Source organism: Notothenia rossii, assembly GCF_949606895.1.
Source record: "Notothenia rossii genome assembly, chromosome: 4".
NCBI lineage: Eukaryota > Metazoa > Chordata > Actinopteri > Perciformes > Nototheniidae > Notothenia > Notothenia rossii.
The window spans coordinates 96,369,243-96,396,419 of NC_136902.1; the positions used below are offsets into that span (position 1 = coordinate 96,369,243).

Below are 27,177 nucleotides of genomic sequence, written 5' to 3' on the forward strand. Positions count from 1 at the left end.
GAGACATTGGGGATAGAGGTGGTGTCAGTCTCTCACCCAGAAACTGACCTACTACAGCTCCCTAGTGCCACCACCAGGGGGCGGTAATTACATACTCAAAACAATGGCAGGGCACGGTAAAGTTCCAGACAAAATATAAGAAAAATAAATCTTCTAATGCGAAAATAAAGGTTCATACTTCTCAAAAAGGACAAAAAAGCACAGCTCCATTTGTAATGATTTTATTTGTTTATTTTAAAGAATAAGTTCACCTGCAAGTAGAATACTCTTTTACAAAAAGTGCTGTTCTGAGTATACAATGAGTAGCCATGCAGTTTAAAGTAGGAGTTATGTAAGGACTACAAGAGGTGAGTCAAATGTTGTTCTGTTATTTTATCTATATTTCTTTAACATTTGCTTTTATTGAAGTGTAGGAAAGCCCTTTGTAAACACCACTGGTTTCATACTGAAAAACATTATCATTCTGGCAGGTTATTTTCACTGTGCCAGTGTAAGGCAGGTCAGTGGGGGCTCGACCGATGGTAAACTCAGCTTCCACCTTCTTCCCTGCAGGAACATGGATGGGAAAGGTCATGGTCTCCATTCTCTCTTCAGTGTTTTCCAGAATGTATGAGCTCTCTGTTCCCACGGTAAAGCTGAATCCAGTTGAAACCTCCACTACCTCTGGGATTCCTGCACTCACTTCCATACTTAAGGTTGCCTCTATAGACAAGTTTACGCGACAAACCACGGGTAGCGCCATAACCCTACACAAATGCACTTCATTTCCGCTGGAAGTCTTTTGCACAGCGTCTGTCGGTGTAAACCGGTGTAAACAGTCAGACGGGCACTGGTGTAAACACAGCGATTTCGATGCTAACAGTGATGCTAGCTTGGGAACAAGATTCTACTTCTTTGACTGGAGATGGCGTTACTCTCCCCCACCCGAATTCAGTGCAAAACTGGGAGGATAACATGACGACGTGGCCCAGCATAATAAACTGCCTTATTTAGGTCATGCCCACAGGAGCCAACAGTTGTCTGTTGTTTACATAATGCACAATTTACATGATCTCTTTATGCTGTGCAATATATCATATGTGCCTGTACTGTTTGAGTGAAAATAAAGTTTGATGTAATTTCATTTCATTATTGCACTGTTATTGCATTATTGCATTTCATATGTTCCTTAGAGTGCTACAATTTCTTTTAACACAGTTCATCATTCATATTAAGCTCATACTGTATATAAATAACACTGAATGAATTAATTGTTGAGAGGAAACTAAAGAAATGGCTTCAACAAGAAAGATCACATGTTTAATCCTAACAGGTATTACAAATTAAAATATAAAAGCAGCCCACACAATTACATCACTATGAAAATATTCATATATAATATTAAAAAATACAATGCATGCAGTATTTGTTGTGTTTATCTGTATTTAATGAACAACATGGCTGGGTGCTGGGTGCTGGTTTGTGGTCGTAGCACTCTCTATCTAACCACTCGTTCAGGTGCTTTCTCGAGTGATTGCAACCAACTACCGCACACGTAGTTCCCGAACCACTTTTCTTCATGTTGTAATTGTTATATCCTCTTTGTCTCTGCGATATCAGTGCTTTGTCGGCACAACGGAGCTAGCTAGCAAAACAAACCCAGTCCGCCAAAACGGAAGTGCATTGCATCGAAGGGAGGAGTTCAGGATGTAGAGCGGAAACGGCTCAATAACTTGTGTATACTGTTGGTCACAGTCCATGAGGACTTCTTTGTAATCTTCTTGGAGGATTCAATCGTGTTTTCTTGAAGGACTGAGCTGTCTTTGTCGTAGGTGATGGATTTGATTTCCTCTACAGTCACTTGGGGTACAACTTGGTGCATTGTTGGGTAGTTGACGTTTGTCAAAACGGTGGACTTGACAGCATTGAGGAATGCGAATCCCATGTTATCGATATCAGAGCCACATCTTCCAACAACCCCGAAGCAGATTCCAGAGCCAACATCCATGGGGTATTCTTGTTTCAATCCCCAGCTGGTCATTTTGGCAAAGAACTCTCCTGGGCGATTTGTCTTGAATTTGATGGCCCCTAGACGAGTACCTGCTCCATTCCCCCACAGCGACAGAGAGGTGAAACACTCACCACGGTTGAATGTATAATCTTGATAGTTTCCACCTGGATTACCAAAAACGTTGTTGGTCCCATGTGTAAGCCAGGCCTTCACACTCTTCACCTGCCAGCCTTCGACCCACACTCCCAGATTCTGCAAGGTTGCTCCATTTTCCTCACCAGTCAATGAAAAAGGGGAACCTCCGCCGCCACCAATTCTTGTTATTGGTGCAAACGCCATCTTTGAGTTCGTAATCAGATCTGAAATGTAAATGTCAAGAACCACTTTTAGGATTTTAAGAACGCAGTAAAGATGTTTAAATAACATTTAAAAAGGGGGTATTTTAAAATGTAAAATACAAACAAATTAAACAATAAAAACGTTGAAATAAAACGAAAAACCAAAGCAACGTTGTTTTCAGTGGCGGCTGGCCAATAGAGGGCGCAAAGGCGCGGCCCTCCCTGCCTCTCCCTGGTAGAACGTTTTTTTTTTTTTTATACCCAACGCTTTTTAATACAAACAATAATTATGTATTGTAACTTACATACTCACAATACATAATTATTGTTTATTTAACAAAAATTGGGGGTTAAAAGAACACAAAACTTTGTAAGTATGCATGTGTTTCAAATGCAAAATAACGTTTGATATATAAAAAAATATATTATTATACTTGGGGTTAAAATTAGCTGACTGTTCATCCCCTCTCTCTTTTTCCAGACTACAGTACATTACAGTCATTTAGCAGACACTTTTATCCAAAGCAACTTACCTTGAAATTCCAGGGGCAGTCCCCCAGGAGCAATTTAGGGTTAAGTGCCTTGCTCAAGGACACACTAGTGGTGGTGTTCCCAGGTGGGTTTGAACTCATGACCTATTGGTCACCAGGTAGACGCTCTACCCACTAGGCCACGACTATCCAGTATAGTATATACTATTCCACTATCGTTAACTAAGCAACTAAGCAGGCAAGCAAGGGGGCAGGCAGGTTTTTTCAACCGGGAACCTTCTTGGTTTGCTTGACTGCCTGCCTGCTTGCTTGCTTGCTTACTATCAATAGGGTTATAGTATACACTATACTTCAGTCTGGAAAAAGTTGTGAAACATGGGATGCATGAAACATTATATTGCATATTTACAATTTGGCATTTTCTTGCTCGTATATAATACAATAATACAAACACAAGGTGTGGTTACCATTATGATTTATCCTCACCGTAACCCTCTATAACATACTGTTGCCCTCAGGAAACAAACCACTTTTTTCAACCTCAAACTGGGACTCTAAATATATATATTTTTTGTAAATATACACAATGTCACCTGACATGTTGGTGTCCAATACAATGAGGGAATTATATGGGTGTGCCATTTTGTCTGGGGGTGGAGCAGTCCTCTCTGCAAGCAAAGCTGCAGGGGACTCAGGGCCAACGCTTACATACATTTCACTTTTTAACATATTAGAAATGTACACAACTTAAAATAAAAAATACATGCATTTGCATGAATACGTAAAGAAGTATATTTTATTGTTTGAAAACGTATTTATTAAATTAGCTAAAACTATGTTTTTTTGTTCGTTGCCTCAGGGCAACACTGTGCCACTTTTTTCCAGGCAATATCATGCAAGTGTGCAAATGTGCTCAGCTGTAAAATGATAAACCTAGTCAATGTTTTTACTTTACCATCTACTGATACTTACAGGAAATAGACCCCAACACGTTATGGGCAGAAGGGACACGATCAGACTGTGAGGGCTATTCCGTCTGACAGTGAAGGTCAAGAACACACACACACACACACACACACACACACACACACACACACACACACACACACACACACACACACACACACACACACACACACACACACACACACACACACACACACACACACACACACACACACACACACACACACACACACACACACACACACACACACACACACACACACACACACACACTGAGCTCTGCAGGTGTGTGTAGTGTTAGTGGTTCTAAAGGGTTCTCCTCTCACCTGGTCACAGATCAGCTCCCACTTCTTGTCGCTGTCGTAGGACCGGAGCAGACGCACTTTATCAGGAGGGAGGTTCATGGAGTTCTGGAGAAAGGAAGCATCTGTACTGTAAATATATATATATATATATATTTGTGTATATATATATTTACCAGATACAGATCATATATCTCTACTGTGTGTGTGTGTGTGTGTGTGTATGTATATATATATATATATATATATATATATATATATATATATATATGAACCAGATGCATATCATACTATGAACAAATATAAAAGCAACACTTTTGTTTTTGCTCCCATTGTCCATGAGCTGAAATCAAAGATCTAAGACTTTTTCTATGAACACAAAAGACCGTTTTCTCTCAAATATTGTTCACAAATTCTGACTGAATGTCCTCCAGAGCTGTGCATTCAATGTTAATTTCTCCACAGGCGTCTCAGGGAATCTGGCACATCCACCCGGCCTCAGAACCCCATACCAGGACCCCCACACCAGACCAGGACCCCACATCCAGCCTCTCCACATCCAGCCTCTCCACATCCAGCCTCTCCACATCCAGACTCTCCGCATCCAACAGACCACAGACCTGATCTACTCTCTGTGAAGGAGACGTGTTGCGCTGCGTGAGGCCAGTGGTGGTCACATCAGACACTGACCCCCCCCCCCCCTCCACCAACCCGAGTAACCAATGTCTGCTTTCCAGACAGCTTAAAGCTCAGCTGTGAGGTGGGTTATTAAAACATGGATTGAACCTAATTTGTGAGGGTTAGTAATAATAGTAGTGATAACAGTAATAGGAGTGATATTGGTAATAATAGTAGTGATAACAGTAATAGGAGTGATATTGGTAATAATAGTCTAATATTCAAGAGAAAATTGTCTTTTTTGTTCATAGAAAAGGTCTTATTAGAAATATGATGAACAATGGGAGCAAAAACTAAAGTTGTGTTTATATTTTATGTATTTACAACATATACAATATATATATATATACAGTGTAGATATATTATGTGTATCTGATACTATATATATATATATATATATATATATATATACTGTATACTTTGATACTGTATACTGTATATTAGTACATTATTTACTCGCCTATATTCTGTCTGAACCGTTTATCAACAGATGGAGGATCCTAACCTGACTACTGAAGGAAAACCAGAAGAATACTTACATGCATAATGATACAATACATATAGATACAAATAAGTGAAATTCATAAAACCCCCAAAAATAATAAAATAAGGAAAAATAAATATTTTAAAAAACGATGTAGGGAGGATCATAGGGGCCGAGAGGAACAAGATGGAAGCCTGAGCTGAGAGCTCCGCACAACCTCAGTGATTAATTTGAGTTTGTTACTTCCACTCAGAGAAAAAGCTTAACATCTTTATTGACTATAGTTAAGAGTTGACATCTAAGGAAAGACTCTTGCTACAAAAAGAAAGAAAAAGAAGGAAGGATGCCAAGAAGAAACCCACGAGGCAACCAAGACCTACCAGAACCGGAGGATGAGTTTCAAGAGGATGACAGAAATCCTTCGTCTGCTGAGATAATGTCCGAGTTAAAATCTCAACGTTCTGAGATAATTACTCGCCTCGATGGAATTGATAATCGTTTGGAGATTGTGACTAGTCAAGTCTCATCAATGAAAGAAGCACTATAGCTAGAACAAACCAGGCCCTTGAGAATCAACTTAAGCGTATGGACGAAGCTGAACAAAGAATTTCGACATTAGAAGACACCTTACAAACTACATATAAAGACGATGGAATCTAAGACGGATGATCTGGAAAATAGAGGGAGACGTGAACACCTTGTTTTACTCGGGCTCCCAGAGAAGTGAGAAGGCAGCCAATGACTACTTCAATAGATTCAACAGAAACTACCTTCTGGCTCAAACTCTCCCTCGATCAGAACCTGGAGTTGGAGCGGGTTCACCGCTCTCTACGACCATATCCCGAACCAGGGAAGCCTCCAAGACCAATTATGATCCGCCTTCTACGAGTCAGAGATAAAGAAATGATACTGCAGTCTGCGAGGAAAATGTCAATCCACGAGGGTAATACTAAACTCACCATTCGCCAGGGTCTGTCTGCAGAGGTACGCCGAAAGCGCAAGGAGTTCGACCTGGTGATCAAATGATTCCTCGAAAAAGGCATGTTCAGGGGATTTGCTGATCCTCATCGGCTCCGTGTTCTTCACAAAGAGAAGATTGGTTTTTTGAAGACCCCAAAGAAGCCGACACCTTTGTCAAGCAGCTGCAGTAAGTCGCTACTTCTCTAACCTACCGGAGTGGAGGTAACATGTGCATTCTCCTTTCTCCTCTTCTCTCAATGAACCGTCATTGGGATCGGGGAAACGTGTGGACGTCGTTTTTCCCAAGGACACATTTAGAGGACTCTCCAGGGGGTCTGTAGTGGAGGGGGTCTGTAGTGGAGGGGGTCTGTAGTGGAGGGGGTCTGTAGTGGATGGGGTCTGTAGTGGAGGGGTCTGTAGTGGAGGGGTCTGTAGTGGAGGGGGTCTGTAGTGGAGGGGTCTGTAGTGGAGGGGTCTGTAGTGGAGGGGGTCTGTAGTGGAGGGGGTCTGTAGTGGAGGGGTCTGTAGTGGAGGGGGTCTGTAGTGGATGGGGTCTGTAGTGGATGGGGTCTGTAGTGGAGGGGTCTGTAGTGGAGGGGTCTGTAGTGGAGGGGTCTGTAGTGGAGGGGGTCTGTAGTGGAGGGGTCTGTAGTGGAGGGGGTCTGTAGTGGAGGGGTCTGTAGTGGAGGGGTCTTTAGTGGAGGGGGTCTGTAGTGGAGGGGGTCTGTAGTGGAGGGGGTCTGTAGTGGAGGGGTCTGTAGTGGAGGGGGTCTGTAGTGGAGGGGTCTGTAGTGGATGGGGTCTGTAGTGGAGGGGGTCTGTAGTGGAGGGGGTCTGTAGTGGAGGGGTCTGTAGTGGAGGGGTCTGTAGTGGAGGGGGTCTGTAGTGGATGGGGTCTGTAGTGGAGGGAGTCTGTAGTGGAGGGGGTCTGTAGTGGAGGGGTCTGTAGTGGAGGGGGTCTGTAGTGGAGGGGTCTGTAGTGGAGGGGTCTGTAGTGGAGGGGGTCTGTAGTGGAGGGGGTCTGTAGTGGAGGGGTCTGTAGTGGAGGGGGTCTGTAGTGGAGGGGTCTGTAGTGGAGGGGTCTGTAGTGGAGGGGGTCTGTAGTGGAGGGGTCTGTAGTGGAGGGGTCTGTAGTGGAGGGGGTCTGTAGTGGAGGGGGTCTGTAGTGGAGGGGTCTGTAGTGGAGGGGGTCTGTAGTGGAGGGGTCTGTAGTGGAGGGGTCTGTAGTGGAGGGGTCTGTAGTGGAGGGGGTCTGTAGTGGAGGGGTCTGTAGTGGAGGGGTCTGTAGTGGAGGGGGTCTGTAGTGGAGGGGTCTGTAGTGGAGGGGGTCTGTAGTGGAGGGGTCTGTAGTGGAGGGGGTCTGTAGTGGAGGGGTCTGTAGTGGAGGGGGTCTGTAGTGGAGGGGTCTGTAGTGGAGGGGTCTGTAGTGGAGGGGGTCTGTAGTGGAGGGGTCTGTAGTGGATGGGGTCTGTAGTGGAGGGGTCTGTAGTGGAGGCGTCTGTAGTGGAGGGGTCTGTAGTGGAGGGGTCTGTAGTGGAGGGGGTCTGTAGTGGAGGGGGTCTGTAGTGGAGGGGTCTGTAGTGGAGGGGGTCTGTAGTGGAGGGGGTCTGTAGTGGAGGGGTCTGTAGTGGAGGGGGTCTGTAGTGGAGGGGGTCTGTAGTGGAGGGGTCTGTAGTGGAGGGGTCTGTAGTGGAGGGGGTCTGTAGTGGAGGCGTCTGTAGTGGAGGGGTCTGTAGTGGAGGGGGTCTGTAGTAGAGGGGTCTGTAGTGGAGGGGTCTGTAGTGGAGGGGGTCTGTAGTGGAGGGGTCTGTAGTGGAGGGGTATATTGTTTGACATGTAAATGATCGGATGGAACCATGATGACATTTGGGATGCGGAGTTCTATCTACCCGTCCCCTGGTGAGGAGGAGAATTAGGAAGACATTTATTTATTTTCAATGAGAACTGAGGAGGGGAGCTCCAAGTTGCCAACACAAAGAGGACATTTCGTTAGATCTGAGATGCACATTTCTCTGAAGTTTGTTTCTCTCTGGGCTACTATCAACTGGGTAGATGAATTGCCAGGGTCAGAAGACCCTGGTTTGGGTGGGATGTTATATTGTTTTCTTTTTGTATTTTGCGTTTGTGTTACATTAGTTATAATGGTAAATAATAAAAGCAGTGACAATCCGTTTTGTGTATGGGGCCAAAATATACAACGTATTAAATATAATCCCACAGACATGCAGCAGTCAGCATGCAAAACATGAACATCTATTCTTGGAATATTAAAGGCTTGGGAAATCCCATAAAAAGGAATAAAGTACTATCTCTTCTTAAAAAAGACAAAGCTGATCTTCTTACAAGAAACCTTTCTCTCAGATCCTGAACATCTTGGATTGAAAAGAGATGGGATAGGTGTCAGGGCTTGGCTCTCAGCCATAACAAACGCAGCGATGAGACGACAACGTGAGTACGGAAAAAAGAGGAGTTTATTCACACTCCCCAAAACAACCGACCACCAAACAGGGTTAACAAGCTCTATGCAGGAGGATAGCTGTTCCGGGCTGCTCTTCCTCCTACGTTCCCCGGGGCGAGAGAGAGCCACTGCAGCCTACTTAGATCCTTTATGGAGGCGCTGATCAGATTGGGAGCACCTGGAGAGAGGCTGCACCTGGATACAATCAGGGAGAGAGAAGCACACACACCCACACACAAAGGCACACCCACACCAGCATAGGCAGTGAAGCAGGGGTTGTCACACCCCCCCCTTAAAGTCGGTGTCCCCAGGGCCACCGGCACCACCAACCAACCCCATCCCAAACCAAAGCAAAAGGTCATGGAAAACAAAACCCCACATATGGAACTCCCCCAGGTCCCTAATGAAAAAAAAAACAAAAAAAAACACCACCTTCACACAGCAACCCTCTCCTTCAACGCCCAGCCACACCTTTAGCAACACCAGTATCTGAGAAGCACTATTTAAAAAGAATGGGCAGAGCAAGAAAGATTTATCACAGTATGACAGTCAATATATATACATTAAGGTAAAACCTAACCACACTTAGTGCCATGGGGCTCGTGACAGCGCGTCAGCAATAACATTGTCAGACCCCCTAATGTGCCTAACATCAAGGTTGTAATCCTGAAGAAACAAAGACCACCTCGTCAGTCTTTGGTTAGGACACTTCATTGAATGCAAAAAGGTCAGGGGATTGTGATCTGTGTAAACCAAAATGGGTCCTCCTGCTCCTACATATACAGTGAAATGCTGCAACGCCCAAATGAGTGCTAACGCTTCCTTCTCAATCACCGAATAATTCCTTTGGTAACTGTTAAGTTTCTTTGAAAAGAAACTGACGGGCCTCTCCACCCCCCCCTTGTCAAGCTGGAGCAGAACCGCACCGACTCCCACCTGGCTTGCATCTACTTGGAGACTAAAAGGACGATCAAAACATGGAGCCGCTAACGCCTGAGAGGAACACAACAGAGACTTAACCCTATCAAACGCTCTCTGACAGTCGACCGACCAAGAATATTTTACCTTAGCCCTAAGAAGTTCAGTCAAAGGAAACACTGTAGTGGAACAATGTTCACAGAACCTCCTGTAGTAACCCACCATACCCAAAAATCTCTAGAGTTCCTTTTTGGTTGTGGGCTGTGGGTATTCAGATATTGCTCTGACCTTGGCCAGAACTGGAGCCACACAACCCTGACCCACCACATGGCCAAGATATGTCACCGTTGCCTTTGCAAAGGCACATTTGGCCAAATTAATAGTCAGATGTGCCTCCGTCAACCGTTCAAACAACCTCTCGATGCGCTGAACATGAGCAGTCCAAGTGTCACTGCAAATGACCAAATCGTCTAGATACACCGTACAACCCTCTAAACCCGACACCACGCGATTCATCAAACGTTGGAATGTAGCAGGAGCATTTTTTAACCCAAACGGCATTACTTTATATGAATAAAGTCCAGATGGTGTGATAAATGCCGCTATTTCCTGTGCCCGCTTGGACAAGGGGATCTGCCAATACCCTTTAAGCAAATCAAATTTGCTAACATACTTTGCGGACCCCACCTGATCTATACAGTCATCCATCCGTGGCAAAGGAAAAGAGTCAGATTTTGTCACCGCATTCACTTTTCTTAGATCAGTACAGAATCTAGGTGTCCCATCCTGCTTTGGCACCAAAATACATGGAGACGCCCAACTAGATGCTGATGGGACAGCAATTTTGTTCTCCAACATGTAATTAATCTCTGCATCCAGCCGATTGCGCTTAACTGGTGGCATGCGATAAAAATGTTGCTTAATCGGCTGAGCGTCCCCAACATCAATATCATGCTCAGCCCAGTCAGTTTGCGACGGAGTGTCTCCAAACAGACACAGATATTTGTGTACCAATGCTGAGAGTTCCTCACGTCTTGATTCCGCCAAATGAGACATCAACCCGTCTAAATTATCTAGCGATTCTGAATTTCTCAAATGACCACAGAGCAAACTATCATCAGGTTCAGGCACTACATCTCCCTCATGCGTCAAACCATGTGTCACCGCAACAGCCGGCTGCACCTCATCCTTCTCCACCTCTGTGTCCGTGTTAACCTCCCGCTTGTGGTAGGGTTTCAGAAGATTTACATGACAGAGGCGTTTAGTCTTCCTTCGTTCTGGTGTTGCCACAACATAATTTAAATCAGAAGTTTTCTCAATGATAGTGTACGGACCTGAATATTTAGCCTGAAATGGGGAACCAACAATAGGCATAAGTGATAGAACCTGGTCACCTGGATTAAACTCCTGTCGTGCCGAACGACGGTCATACAACTCCTTCATTTTACTTTGAGACACTGACAACTTTTCCCGTGCCATACTTAAAGCAACAATCAAACGACGTCTGAAGCCATTCACATAATCCACCAAGCTCCGTGGTGGCTCAGTGTCCACACAACCCTCTTTCAGCACTGCCAAGGGGCCCCGTACAGCATGTCCGAAAACCAACTCATTAGGGCTAAACCCCGTACCTTCATGTACCGCCTCCCTTGCAGCCAACATCAACCAAGGAAGACCTTCCTCCCAGTCTCCATCTAGCTCAGTACAGTAAGCACGTAACAAGGATTTCAATGTCTGGTGAAACCTTTCCAAAGCACCCTGACTTTGGGCGTGGTAAGCTGTTGACTGGTTCTTCTTAATCTTCAAAAGCTTCAACAGCTGAGCAAACATGTGAGACGAAAAATTGGAGCCTTGATCACTCTGAACGACCTTAGGAATACCAAATATTGAGATAAACTGCAACAAGGCCCTAACCACCGCCTTAGTTGTAATCGACCTCAAAGGATAAGCCGCTGGATACCTAGTGGTTTGACACATCACAGTCAGCAGATATTTGCAACCAGACTTTGAACATGGTAAAGGGCCCACACAATCCACAATGAGATGTGTAAATGGTTCACTTACCACTTGTATCGGCTGTAGTGGTGCTGGTTTGATCTTCTGGTTCGGTTTCCCTGTCAGCTGACACACATGACATGTTCTAATATACTGCGACACATCTGTCTTAAGACGTGGCCAGAAGTAGTGTTTCAGGATGTTCCAATATGTTTTCCAAACCCCAAAGTGTCCACACTCATCATGTGCGACTTTCAGGACAAGAGGACGAAGCTTAGTTGGCACCACCAGCTGGAAAACCTCAGTCCCTGCACCATCAACAGCCCTCCATCTCCTAAACAACAAGTCATTACGCAACATGTATCCACTTGAAGCGTTTTCCCTCTCTGCCACTGGCACAGCACAGTCAAAAAGGCCTTTCAGCGAAGCATCCTGACGTTGCTCCTCTCCCACCTCATGGTGTGTAAGTAACGCCGAAAACTCAGACAAAGATGGAACCTCCACTGTGTCAGTTGACTTCCCATGTGATAGCAAGTCCTGATCCCTTTTGGCCCTAGCCCTTGTGATCACACACGCGGCCGTAACGTCTGGCACCACTGTAGAGCGCTTCTCAGATGCTGACTCAATCAGACCACCAGTGACTAACAACACAGAAGGGCCATCAGCCCAGACTTTACCACCTGCCAAATCGTTACCCAGAATGAAATGTATCCCCTCGATTGGAAAAGCTGGACGTACCCCAATAGCTACATCCCCTTTAACAAGGTCACAGTCGAGATACATCCTATGGACAGGAACAGGAAAAACCGTTAATCCCATCCCCCGAGTCTGAACCGTGTCACCAGTGTCACTTTCCTCAGACAAAGGCAGAACCGAGTCAACGATAAAGGAGTCAAATGCACCTGTATCCCTCAAAATTTTAATTGGAACTTTGACATTGCTACCCACCAATGACACCAAGCCGTCTCTTATAAAAGGAGCATAGGATGCCAGAACCTCAGGTCCACATAAGTGGTCCGTAAGCACCTCGTCAACACAGCAGCTACTGACAGGAGCAGCAAACGCAACCGGTTTACCCACAAATCTTCCTCCCTTGGATTTTGCTCTAAGCACCGGACAGTCTGGTTTCCAATGGCCTTTCTCACGACAATAGTTACAAGTATCCTCAGATTTCTCCCAAGCCACTTTCTTTAGATCCATCCCCAATGACCCAACATCAACAGACCTTCCACTTCCCCCAAACACAGGTAGATCTCCAGCACGCCCTCCGAACCTGCCCTTATGCAGTAACACAAACTCATCCGCTGCTACTGCAGCCTCGGATGCCGAAGTTACCCTGTGTTCTATTATATAGGTTGCAATGCTGTCAGGAAGGATGTTTTTGAACTGTTCCAAAATCATGAGTTCACCCAATTTGTCAAAGGAAGTGATGTCCATATCAGCTAACCAACGTTTAAAATGAACAGACAAATCCCTCGCCATTTCCACATAAGTCTGACCCTGTTTTTTCTCCAAGGACCTAAAACGCTGTCGATAAGCCTCTGGAACAAGTTCATAAGCTCTAAGCACCGCCAATTTTATTTTAACATAGCTAGAGCTATCCTCCGAACACAACGCGGAATATGCGGACTGTGCTCTTCCTGTGAGTACACACTGAAGCATCAGGGCACAGTCTGCATCCGGCCAATCCCTAGCTTTAGCCACCCGTTCAAAAAGCAAAAAAAAAGTGTCAGGATCACTTTCATTAAATTGCGGCAACAAGCGCAAGTTGTTAGCATCGAACCGCTGAGGAGACCTGGGCACCTGTTCACCGTGCCGCTCACCCAACACCGCACTACCTCTGCCTATGGAAAGACGCTGTCCTTCCATATCAAGTTTGGCTTTCTCAGTCTCCTGCCGCATCCTCTCCACTGCAATCTCCTTTTCAAACTCCATCTCATACCTCATTTTGTCATGACTCAGCTGCAACAACAACATCTCCTTCTGCTGCTCAAAGGACAGTAAACTAGCCTGCAACAGAGGTTTTAACACCCCCTCCTTAACTTCCTGAAGCACACCAGTTTCACGTAATACTGACACAATAGAGGTTTTTATAGTGCTTTTTAGCCTCTTATCGCCAACAACTTCCACCGAGAAATGTTCCGCAATAACGAGCAGCTGCTCCATTGAGAAATTTTCAAGGGCTTCCTGAGAGGGAGCACTGATAAACGCGTCTACCTCCACCATACTACAACGCAACACCGAGTTTACAGTGAGACAAAAGAGAGAAAAGAGAAAAAAAAACTGATTGGAGTTTCCCCACTAACTACGACACCCGCTAACTAATCTCCTCCCTGGTCTTCATGTGGTTACTTGCGGCGGGTACTTATGCACTAAAGACCGCTGGCCGAGCAAAGCGACTAGCAAGCTAGCAAAAATACTGCGACCACGGCCATGCCCCCAAACCGAAGCTTCAGCCACTTTCACCACAACATTAACACCCCGCACAACGGTCCCAAGGGAACCGTCGCTACCACCTATCAGGAGAAACCCCACACAAAATAACGAACGAACTCACACGCACCCAAGCTTATCTTACCGGTTTGGACGAGCCCCCAGCTGTCACGGCTTGGCTCTCAGCCATAACAAACGCAGCTATGAGACGACGACGTGAGTACGGAAAAAAGAGGAGTTTATTCACACTCCCCAAAACAACCGACCACCAAACAGGGTTAACAAGCTCTATGCAGGAGGATAGCTGTTCCGGGCTGCTCTTCCTCCTACGTTCCCCGGGGCGAGAGAGAGCCACTGCAGCCTACTTAGATACTTTCTGGAGGCGCTGATCAGATTGGGAGCACCTGGAGAGAGGCTGCACCTGGATACAATCAGGGAGAGAGAAGCACACACACCCACACACAAAGGCACACCCACACCAGCATAGGCAGTGAAGCAGGGGTTGTCACAAAGGTCAGGTGTATTTCTCATCAGATAAAACCCATAGTAGAGGGACAGCTATTGTGATAAACAAAACTTGCCCATTTGAATTAGAAAAATTAGTTACAGACCCAAATGGTAGGTTTGTTTTGGTTGTTGGTATTATTTTTGGAACCCCAATCACCTTTTTAAATATCTATGCTCCCAATATAGATGAACCAATGTTCATGTCTGACATGGTGCTGGATTAGGACTGATGGGCGGTGACTTTAACTGCACTCTTAACCCTACATTAGATCAATCTAACCAATCCAAGAGCCACCATCTTAAATCCTCAAAGGTCCTTCAGGCGCTTGGTGCAGAATGTGGCCTTATTGACGTATGGCCTCAATTAAATCAAGATGTCAAAGATCACACTTTCTTTTCAAATGTCCACAACTCTTATTCTAGAATAGATTATTTTTTTATTCCCTCAAAATACATGCATAGGGTAAAAGAATGTAAAATTGATTCCATTAATATTTCAGATCATGCAAGAGTTCATCTAACTATTCACTTGGAGAGTGGAGAATTTGTATCCAGGCGCTGGAAATGTCTTTACTTAGAGACGAAAAATTCAAATTCAAAATGCGAATGTGGATAAGGTACTATATAAAAGAAAATAATGACCCCTCTATAGATCCGGATATTATTTGGGAAGCTGCGAAAGCTACTTTAAGAGGACTTATTATCTCATACACATCTTTTAAAAAACGTGAAAATGTTAAGCTCAGACAAGAACTTGAAAGAGAAGTAAACAGATGCGAAGTACTTCATAAATCCGCATCAACAGATGAAAACTGGAAACAATTAAACACAGCCAGAGCTAAATTAAATATTGACTTAAATGAAATCATAACACAAATGAATCTTATCAGACAAAAGAATTATGAATTCGGCAATAAACCAACTAAACTACTTGCCTGTCGATTAAAGAAGGAGCAAGCAGAAAGGGCTTAGCCTTCCACCCAAAACAGATGAACCAGACTTTTTATGAATTTTATAACAAATTATACAAATCTCAATGTGATTACTCACAAGATGAACTGGACAATTATCTCCATAACATTCATTTACCGACATTATCTGATTTAGATCAAGAGTATCTAAACTCATCAATTACAGAAGTAGAAGTTTTGGCTGCAGTTAAATCTATGCCTATAAATAAAAGCCCAGGGCCAGATGGTTCTCGCTTTGGACTGAACTTCAACCTATACTTATGTCAATGGTTAACAACTTCTCTCACAACAGAACACTTCCTCAATCAATGAATCTTGCATATATTACTGTACGACATAAAGATGGGAAAGACCCGTTGAATTGTTCTTCATTTAGGCCTATAAGCCTCTTGGATCATGATTATAAGATTATCACCAAATTATTAGCAAAACGATTGGAAATGATTTTACCTAAACTAATCAGTCCTGATCAAACAGGTTTTGTCAAGGGCGGATATTCTTCTGATAATATAAGGAGACTTTTGAATATTATAAACCATTTGGACACCGGTCAGAAGCCATCTCTGCTTCTTTCTCTAGATGCCGAGAAGGCTTTTGACAGGGTTGAGTGGAATATTCTTTTTGCTCTCTTGAACAGATTAAATATGGGCTCTGGTTCATAGAGTGGCTCAAATCCACTTATAAAAATCCTAAAGCAGCGGTTATCACTAACTGCAGTTCCTCAGATTTCTTTTCACTGACAAGGGGGACAAGACAGGGATGTCCACGGTCACCTTTGCTTTTTGCAATTGTAATTGAACCACTGGCGTCATGTGTGCGAGACAACATAAGTATTAAAGGAGTGAAGATTAACGATGAACACAACATTTCTCTGTATGCTGACGATATCATTCTTTCCTTAACAGACCCAGAACATTCAGTACCACATCTGCTCGACACGATAGAGCAATTTGGAAGATACTCAGGATATACAATTAATTTTAAGAAATCGAATGCTTGTTTCTTACATATGACGCCAACAGCAAATCTGGAAAAGTCTTGTTCTTTTAATTTGTCACCAGGTGGCTTTAAATACTTAGGAATAAATAGAACACCACACCTGGATAATCTGTTTAAAGAGAATTACAATCCGCTCATTGGCAAAATCAAACAGGATTTATCCAAATGGTCCACATTACCAATATCACTGCTAGGAAGAATCAATGTCATAAAAATGAATATTCTACCGAGATGTATTTTTCTTTTTCAAATGTTACCATAATATTTATCCGCTGATTATTTTAAATCTCTCAATAGACACATCTCAAAATATATCTGGTGTAATAAAAAACCAAGAATCAAGTGACTGACTCTTATGAAACCAGAAACCATGGGGGGTCTTGGTCTTCCCAACTTTCAACACTACTTCTGGTCAGCTCAATTAAGAAATGTACTATCTTGGTTTCTGGGAAGAAAGGATTCACTATGGGTTCAGATAGAAGCCAGTGTCTTTGACCCGCTGCCAGTGGAAACTCTTATATTTGTTAAAGACTTCAATAAGGTGAAGAATATGGCCAAATGTTTTACAGTGGTCAATACACGTTTAGCCTGGAGGGACTGTACAAAAAGAGTTCATGTTAACTCAGGTATTTCAATCTTTTCTCCTATTTTGAACAATCCTGATCTTAGCAAATATTTGTTGTCAATCAATATAAACAAATGGAGGAAATCAGGTATAAAGCAATGAACCATTTGTTTCACAAAGATATAACATTGAAATCATTTAATGATTTAAGAGCAGAATATTTCAAATAAGGATTTTTTCAGATACCTGCAAATTAGGAACGTGATCCAATCAATTATTAAAAGCAATAAATTGAGATCGGGATTGTTGGAAGAGGAGGAGATATTGATGTCATCGAGCACGATCAAAGGGAACATTAGAGAATTTAATGCAGTTTTTTCTAAAAGAGCTCAGTCATCCTTTCCAACCTTAAAACAGATCTGGAAAAAGGACTTAGGGATACGGATAGATGAAACCACCTGGCTGAATATCTGTGAAAGAACACATTTTCTGTTCACAAGCAATAAAATCAAAGAAGCAAACTTTACATTTCTCAACACATTTGACCTCACACCCAGAAAGATGCAAAACATTTCCAAAGAAAACTTTCCAAAAGGTCCGAGATGTAAAGTAAAAGAAGGAACATTTATGCATCTGTTTTGGGATCTCTTGAAACATTTCTGGGATTCGATTCATGCGCTCACAGAAGTCTTTTCAGGAATCGAAATGAGCCAAAATCCATGTTTGTTCCTGTGAAACTTTAACCTGAACCCCAAACATTACAGAACACTAATCACAAGAACATATTTTGCAAAGAAATGTATACTTTTACTCTGGAAGAATGAACGTCCTCCAACATTTAAACTTTTCATTGATCAGATAACACATTTGTTACCTCTGGAGAAAGGGTTAGGGTTAGACTAGGCTACGACTTTGGAAAAATATAATCATCTTTCAAGCTCCGTGGTTTCCATTGTTTTCATAGTTGGAAAATATATCTGAGATGGAATGGTGCATTCTGGGCTATTTCTCCTGACGGCCGGAAATACTAGTTGTGTTGTCATTGTCTATATTGTCGCTGTATTGTATAATTAATTGTTTGTTTTACTTTGATGTGGGCTTATTATTATTATTATTTTTTTTAATTTTTTTTTCGTTTTATGTTTATTTTCATTTTCATGGCTCTGTTGTTTGATTTATATTGAGAAGCATTTTTTCTTTTTTTTGTACTATTATTTTTTTTTATATAAATGTTTTTGGTTTCGTTAGTGTGGGCATGTGCGGGTGGAGGGAAGGAGGGGGGAGTGTAGTGAGTGTACTGTGATATTACAATCTATGGAATGGCATTGATTATTGTACACTATAATGAAATAAAAAGACTTGTAAAAAAAAGAAGAAAAAAAACCCCGATGTATATAATCCCTGATCAGTGAGTCCATGAAGTCACAGTACAACAAGCAGTGTGTGTGTGTGTGTGCGCACGTGTGTGTGTGCGCGTGTATTAAAAATGTATTGTGGTTTTCTATTCTGTGTAGCTTGTGTATTATGGATGTGTGTGTATAATGTGAATAATGGTATATATATATAGTGTGCAGTGTGTGTATATAATGTATCATTAATATGTGTATTTACCAGCCCGATGGAGAACCTCTCCTCCAGCTCGGTGGGTTCGGGCATCGGGAGGCGGGCCGGAGCGGCTCTGGACCGGATCACCGCGAGCTGAGACTCCATGCTCTCCGCGTTCCCCATCACTATCCCGGGTACACTGATCACTATCCCCGGTACACCGACCACACACAGTCCAGACAGCGGACACACACACGGTCGACTGCGGTCAACTCAGCCGTCTCTCACGTTTGCTTGGTCAAATGAGCAGTTCTTCATCTTTGAGTGCGCGATTTATAGCGCCTTTACGGTAATTGCCGAGAAGTGGCACTAACGCAAGAGAATGCATGTTTTTTTCTGCTACCAACGATAAAATTGGTACTTTTGGACACAGTACTTTTTAGACTACTACCACAAATACAATCAAGTACTTTTACTGTGTACCTTTTGAGTAATCCCCTGTCAAACTCCCCTGCAGAGTACAATAATGCATGTTTTCTGCCATCTTTGATGAGAGATAAAATCATTTTTTGCCATAAGTTCTCAGTGGAAGTGGTACTGCTGGATAGAGTGCTGCTACTATGACTACCACCACAAGTCACTTTCACTGAGAATTTATGGCAAAAAATGATTTTATCTCTAATCAAAGATGGCAGAAAACATGCATTATTGTACTCTGCAGGGGAGTTTGACAGGGTATTACTCAAAAAGTACACGATAAAAGTACTTGACTGTACCTGTGGTGGTAGTCCAAGTAGTATTGAGTCCAACAGTACATCTTTCACTGAGAACTTCATAAGCTACTACCGTCAGCGTCGCTTCTCGGCGATTACCGTAAAGACGCTATTAATCACGCACTCAAAAATGAAGCCCTGCTCATTTGACCATGCAAATGCGAGAGACGGCTGAGTTGACCGCAGTCACGGCCGGTCTGTCGGAACACACCCACTGAACAGCGCCTCCCCTGCTCACAGGAACATGTGTTCCGCCATCATGCAGCCGCGCTGGGGCCGTCTCTCCGTTTGCCCCTCCTGTCTGTCTGCCTGTCTGTCTGTCTGCCTGTCTGTCTGTCTGTTGTAAACTGTGTTCGTTATTCTCCCGACCAGGAGAGAAGCTTTAAAAGGAGACTAAATTGAGTCTCTGTGAAAGTTCAATTGGGTACTTTAATTAAAAAAGGCGCGGGTTGGTCACAAGCATGATGTTGTTCAGTCAGACAAACAGCTGTGATCCGCTCCTCGTTAGGGAAGAGAAGAAACCGGATCTCTCCTCCGGTGCTGTTATATATATATATATATCCTCTGCTGGCTCCTCCCCGCCAGCCGGCTCGCCTCGTCTCTAATGTCCGTTGTTGCATTTAAACAGAGGATTGGTTCTTTTCACATTCAATATATGCTTAACACGCCTTTTCTCCTCTTATTCTCTTTCATCACTTTTCATTTAACACATTCTAAACGCTGTAATCAATACTCTAAAAAATACTTCTCGGCTCGTTTGGTTTCCGGTCATTCCGGATGTTGTCACATGCTACTCTCGTCTGTAAACAATAATGTATTCAAATAAACTGTACCTTCATTTAATATTCAGCATGGTAGTATCTCGACATCTATCGTTGTAGTGTTAAATCAGTAGGCTTCGGTTTGCACCACTCCACGTCATTTCGCTACTAAATTCACCTCTTTAGGAAATCGTATATTAGCCACATACTAAATGCTAACCGTAGATGAAGGATTTTCAGAATAAAAGCTTAACTGCTTGTGCACAATAATTTCTGGTTTTTCAGTATAAAAGAGCATTAAAACTGACGGCATGTTTAAACTACATTTCCCCATTAAAACACTGATTTTAATTTCTAACACTGTCTCCTCCTGTCTGTCGTCACACGGTGTGTGTGTGTGTGTGTGTGTGTGTGTGTGTGTGTGTGTGTGTGTGTGTGTGTGTGTGAGAGAGAGAGAGAGAGAGGGTGTGTGTGTGTGTGAGAGAGTGTGTGTGTGAGAGAGAGAGAGAGAGAGAGTGTGTATGTGTGTGAGTGTGTGAGAGAGAGAGAGTGTGCGTGTGTGTGTATGTGTGTGTGTGTGTGTGTGTGAGAGAGAGAGTGTGAGAGAGAGAGAGAGAGAGAGAGAGAGAGAGATGTATCGCGTGTCGCAGATCAGCCGGTTAATCCTCCCCCCCTCCCCGCCCACAGATGATTACAAATAAACACTGTTACAGCCGCTGCCTTCCTGGGGCTGTTAAGGCTGTTAAACCTGTTTGTGTGTTTGTGTGTGTGTGTGTGTGTGTGTGTGTGTGTGTGTGTGTGTGTATGTATGTGTGTGTGTACACATGAGCGGCGCAGTTCCTCCGACGTCCCGCCCTCGCTGCATCCGAAGAGGTGATTGGATGAGACGTCATCCAATCCCCGCCCCTTCCGGCACATCTCCCGGGGGAGGAGTACAAAGGCTGGGAACGGAGATCATTCTGGAGGCGGAGAGTCAGGAAGACGAATCTGAAGGACACGGAAGTGACAGCTAGACACAGTAACTTGAGGAGAAGTCAAACTGAACTCGCACTCGTGGGACCGCGCGCCTTGGAGTCTCAGGAGCGAGCGGAAACGGACGGAGGAAGCCGGAAGAAGAAAGTGAAGTTGGAGACACGCTGCAGAAAGTTCAGAGAGAGTCGGAAATCATCGAAACATACAGAAACGGTAGCATTGGACTGGTTAGCATAAACTGTACATTGACTGTATCATCATGTCAACCAGCTCAGATGGGACCCAAAGACCTGATATGGAATGGGAGGAAACCAAAGCTGTGAGGAAGAAAAGGGCTTTGAGGGAAAAAGTTAGCAGACCAAGAACACAAAGTTGGTCGGATTGGTCGAGTGGAGCAGGCTTAAACAAAAAACCAAAAGGCAGTCAAAATGGAAAACAAGCAATTTCGAATACAGAACTAGAGCAGGAGTGGAAAGTTATAATAGAATTCAACCGGGATGGTGGGCATTACCACCCGATTCAACTGACAAAATCAATTGAGAAAGAAATGGGTAAAATCAAATTTGCCAAGTTTATGAACAACAAACGAGTTTTGATACAAGCAACCAGCAAGCAACAGCAGGGAAAAATACTTAAAATGACGACACTCAGTGGGGAAAAAATAAAGGCTCATATCCCAGGAGCAATGGCAATGTTGAGAGGAGTCATATCTGGAGTTCCACTTAATATGTCTATGGATGATGTTAAAAAGGAGATTAAAGGAGGAAAAGTTATTGAGGCAAACAGACTTATGAGCAAAAGAGATGGCACATTGAAGGAAACACTTTCAGTAGTTATTCAGTTTGAGAAAAATATACCGAAATCTGTGCAAATAGGATACATGAACTACAGTGTGAGGGAATTCATCCCAAAACCACTTAGATGCTATGCATGCCAAAGAATGGGACACACAGCAATGCAGTGTAAAGGAAAACTAAGGTGTGCGAGATGTGGAGGCCAACATGAGTATGGGAAATGTGAAAAAGAGGCAAAGATGAAATGCTGTAATTGTGGAGGAGAGCACAGTGCGGCGTTTGGTGGATGTGTAGTGCAGAGAGAAGCCAGAGAAGCTCAGAGGGTCAAAGTACTCAGTAAAGTCTCATATGCAGAAGCCCTAAAGAAGGTTAGGGAAACGGAAGCAAACAATCAGGCTTCTAGTGGAAGGGTTCAAAGAAACTTAGTACAGAGTGGTAGCAACATTTCAGAAAGGCAGGTTACAAATCAAAGCCAAGTACCTGTGGAAATTAAAGAAGATGATAGCATTCTCGTGGTAAAGAAAGTCAACTTTATGACATTCATCTGCCATACCATTAATGTTGCAGCACAGATGAAGAAGAAAAGTGACAGAATCAAAACCATCGTGCAGGCAGCGGAGAAATTCCTTAACATTAGAGATATAAAAGCAGACCAGATACATGAATTACTAGCAACAAAAGATGTGGGAGAAACGGACAACCAGGATGAGGGTTAGCACGTTGTTAATGGTAATTCACATACTCCAGTGGAATGCTAGAAGCCTCATAGCTAATGGACAGGAGTTTAAAAAATATGTCTATGAGTTACAAACATTGCCAGATGTAATTTGTGTGCAAGAGTCTTGGTTAAAACCTCATCTAGACTTTATGATTCCAGGGTTCAGCTCTATCAGATATGATAGAGTTAGCAATCAAAATGGTGGAGGGTGTGTTACTTTCATAAAGGATGGGCTGGCCTATAGGGTAGTCCCATCCCCTGACGACAAGGAATGTGTCATAATAGAAATATGCAGCCCAAGGAAAGAAGGGAACATAAAGCTTATCAATTTCTATAACCCGTGTAAAAATCTGGACATTGAAACCTTACAGACAATAGCAGGGACGGCTCATAGAAGGGAAGTATGGTGTGGTGACTTTAATGCTCACAACAGCCTTTGGGGAAGCAGTCAAACAGACAGTAATGGGGATGTCGTAGAAGAAATGCTAGAGGAAAGATCACTGTTTTGCCTTAATGATGGACAAAAAACAAGAATAGATGTGAATAGGGGGACACAATCATGTTTGGACCTCACACTGGTGACGGATAGGTTAGTTAAATCATGTGAATGGTATGTTAAAAGTGATTCTACCATAGGAAGTGATCATTACCCAGTTTTCACAATCATCAATACAAAGGTATGTAGACAGGAAGGGAGTGTATTTACCAGGTGGTGCTTTGGTAAAGCTGACTGGGAAACATTTAGGCTTTACTGTAAGGAGTCAGCGCAATTGTTAACATTAGAAGGAAGTATAGAGGAGTGCTCAAATCAAGTCACAATGCACATTAAAGAAGCAGCAAATAAAACTATACCTAAAAGAACAACAGAGGGTAGGAAGAAAGTGGTTCCGTGGTGGAATGAGGAATGCAGCAGAGCTATTAAAGAACGAAACAAGGCATTTAGGTCTTTAAAGAAAAACTTGTCACAAGACAATATTTCAGATTATCAAAGGAAAAGGGCAGTAGCCCGTAAAACAGTAAAATACACAAAAAAGACGTCATGGAGAGAGTATTGTTCCACCATTGGAAGAGGAGTAAAGTTAGGGGATGTATGGTCGATGTTTAAACGGATGAATGGGAAAAGGAAGTCGGTTAAAATTCCCGCTGTGATTGATGGGGAGAAAGTGGCAGTGTCAAATGAAGAGAAGGCAGAATGTTTAGGTAGGGCATTTGCTGCGGTGCATAGTGGGGAACACCTTGATGACAAACATAGACAGCAAAAAGAGTGTGTATTAAGAGAAAATGAAAATGTGAGGGAAAAGAGACGGGATGATAATTCAGCTCTTGATGTAGACTTCTCAATAGCAGAACTTAAAATAGCTTTGCAAGGTACAGGATACTCAGCACCAGGACAAGACCAGCTATGCTATGCCATGTTCCGGCAGCTACCAGAGGAAACATTCAAATTAGTTCTGAGACTATTTAATCAAATCTGGAGAAACGGAGTCTTACCAATGAGTTGGAAAACGGCAGTTATATTGCCATTTAATAAGCCAGGGAAGGATCCTGCTAATCCCAATAATTACAGACCCATAGCATTAACATCACACTTATGTAAATGGATGGAGAAGATGATAGTGCATAGACTATCACACGTCTTAGAACAGAGAGGGTTAATAAGTCATTTTCAGAGTGGTTTTCGTAAAGGAAGATCCACAATAGATGCTTTGATTAGAGTAAGCAATGAGGTGGAAAAGACAGTGAAAATGAAAGAGGTTATGGCAATTGTATATTTTGATATTGAAAAGGCTTATGATTCTATGTGGAGGGATGGGTTGCTCATCAAATTGAGTAGAATGGGTGTTGGAGGGAGAATGTATAACTGGATCATGGCTTTTTTATCAGACAGAACATTCAGAGTTAAAGTAGGGGCAGAGGTTTCAAAAGAGTGCAGTATAGAAAATGGTATTCCTCAAGGGAGTTCAATCAGCCCGATATTATTTAATGTTATGATAAATGACATTTTTAGTAATTTGGATGGATGCATAAAATCTGCACTATATGCAGATGACGGGGCCATATGGATACGGGGAAGAAATGTTCCATATGTGTTTGAAAAAATAGGGAAAGCTATAAAGAAAGTGGAGACGTGGTCATACAACTGGGGTTTCAAGCTGTCAGCAAGCAAATCTTGCTTTATGAAATTTACGAATAAACGCAAGATGGAGACTGAGAAGCTTACATTATATGGAAAGCCGATGAGTGAGGTCAATGAATTTAAATATCTGGGGCTATGGTTAGATAGTAAATATACATGGAAAACTCATATTAAACATTTGGAAACAAAATCCAAAAAAGTGTTGAACCTATTAAGAGCAGTGGCTGGATGTGACTGGGGGGCAGACAAACAGGCATTAATCGACATCTATCGGGCAATTATGAGGACAACACTGGATTATGGGTGTTTAATATATGCAGCAGCAGCAAAAACGTCATTACTAAAAATTGATAGGTTACAATATAAAGCGTTACGGTTGTGTATAGGTGCCATTAAGTCAACCCCTACTAATGCAATATTAGTTGAAGCAGGAGAGACTCCATTGGAGCTAAGAAGAGAGAAAATTGCTCTTGCTTATTGGGTCAGGTTAAAAGGAAGTGGGGAAGGAAATATCACAAACAAAATACTACAGGAGTGCTGGGAATATTCTAAATTTCAGGGACGTGGGTTTGGATGGACAAATAAAGAAAAAATAAGGACATACGGCATGCATGAGTTAGAGTTTTCACCATCAAATCCATTCAGTAGTGTACCCCCATGGCTCTTTCCAATAGTAAATATAGATGTGAGTATAGTAGAAAAGAAAAGAGAGTGGCAAATAAATGAAGTAGGACTCAAAACAAGTTTGTACCTCAGGAATAATTATCACAATTACCTCAAAATATATACAGATGGTTCTAAAAACAAAGAAGAGTGTGTCGGAATTGGTATATATATCCCAGAATTTAAAGTGTCAATATCAAAAAGAGCATCAGACCAACTTTCAGTGTATACAGCAGAAATGCTGGCAGTAGTAATAGGATTACAGTGGGTGGAAGAGGTCAGACCAGACAGGGTGGTGATATGCACAGATTCATTATCCAGTTTACAAAGCATACAGTCAACAACAACTGCCAGAGAAGACATACTCATAGAAATCAATCACAGCCTGTTAAGACTTCACAGAAGCGGCATAGATCTGCAGTTCTGCTGGGTGCCTGCGCATGAGGGGGTGAAAGGGAACGAGTGTGCTGATAGATTAGCAAAAAGTGCACTACAAAAGGAAATCACATTACCAGTTCAACTTGGAAAAGGAGAAGGAAAAGCAGTTATTAAGAAGAAAGGGATGGAGATCTGGCAGAAAAGGTGGGAGAAAGACCAGAAAGGCAAAGAATACCATCAAGTGCAAAAGACAATTACAATTAATATTTATAAAGAAAGAAACAGAAGGGAGGAAGTAATGATAGCTAGGCTCAGACTAAATCACACTGCATTAAATGGTACGCTGTATGTCATGGGGAAAAGTGACAGTGACAAGTGTGGGAACTGTGGAGTTAGGGAAAATGTGGAACATATTTTATTACATTGTGTCACCTATAGAGTTGAAAGAGGGAAATTAAGGGATACAGTTTTAGAGGCAAAGAGGGAGTGGAATGTAGCGGGTATTCTGGGAACAGAAGGAGAAGGAGTAAGAGCTATCAGAAAAGCACTGTTCACCTTTTTGAGGGAAACTGGGATAGGGAAAAGAATTTAACAGTAGACCATGGATGATTTGTTTTTTTTTTTTTGTTTTGTTTTATTTATTTTATTTTATTTTATTTTATGGTTTTCTTTGTGATATGCTGGTTTATTAGAGGACTGACATGATGATACACACTCGTGTACAGTAGGTGGCGGTATGCAACCAAAAGCTGTTTGCGACCCGCCATTAAAAAAGAGAAGAAGAAGAAGAACATTCTGGAGGCTCTGTGTTGGGAGACAGATGCCTCTAGCCACGTGATACTCTACTCGTGTGTTTATGCTGTTAGCTCCCTTGTAATCCGTAGAATACTTAGCAGAGTGCAAGTAGTGTGTTGTGCCTCTTATATTGTGTGACTTTGCTTTGGATTGTTAGCTTAGAGCCAGGTGATTAGCACCTGTTGATCAGCTGCTAGTATTTGTGTAACATGTTAGCTTAGACCCAGGTGATTAGCACCTGTTGATCAGCTGCTAGTATTTGTGTAACATGTTAGCTTAGAGCCAGGTGACTAGCACCTGTTGATCAGCTGCTAGTATTTGTGTAACATGTTAGCTTAGACCCAGGTGATTAGCACCTGTTGATCAGCTGCTAGTATTTGTGTAACATGTTAGCTTATACCCAGGTGATTAGCACCTGTTGACCAGCTGCTAGTATTTGTGTAACATGTTAGCTTAGACCCAGGTGACTAGCACCTGTTGGTCAGCTGCTAGTATTTGTGTAACATGTTAGCTTAGACCCAGGTGATTAGCACCGGTTGATCAGCTGCTAGTATTTGTGTAACATGTTAGCTTAGACCCAGGTGAT

The 27,177-nt window shown here is 42.8% G+C and overlaps 1 protein-coding gene across 2 annotated transcripts; it reads right to left on the reverse strand.

Annotated features, from left to right (window-relative positions):
- Positions 1-205: 205 nt before the first annotated feature.
- On the reverse strand, positions 206-18,984 carry LOC307036375 (aerolysin-like protein). Of its 2 annotated transcripts, XM_079676629.1 has the most exons (4): positions 5,226-5,362; positions 4,112-4,195; positions 1,723-2,349; positions 206-702 (listed from the first exon to the last, which is right to left on the reverse strand). In XM_079676629.1, the coding sequence occupies exons 3-4, from the start codon at positions 2,327-2,329 to the stop codon at positions 377-379; spliced, it is 933 nt and encodes a 310-aa protein (XP_079532755.1). In that variant the 5' UTR covers positions 2,330-2,349; positions 4,112-4,195; positions 5,226-5,362; the 3' UTR covers positions 206-376. The 2 variants fall into 2 exon arrangements, 1 of the variants encoding a protein (XP_079532755.1); XR_013807340.1 differs by lacking the exons at positions 206-702; positions 1,723-2,349; positions 5,226-5,362 and adding an exon at positions 18,667-18,984 and having other exon boundaries at positions 2,546-4,195.
- Between the last annotated feature and the right edge of the window lie 8,193 nt (positions 18,985-27,177).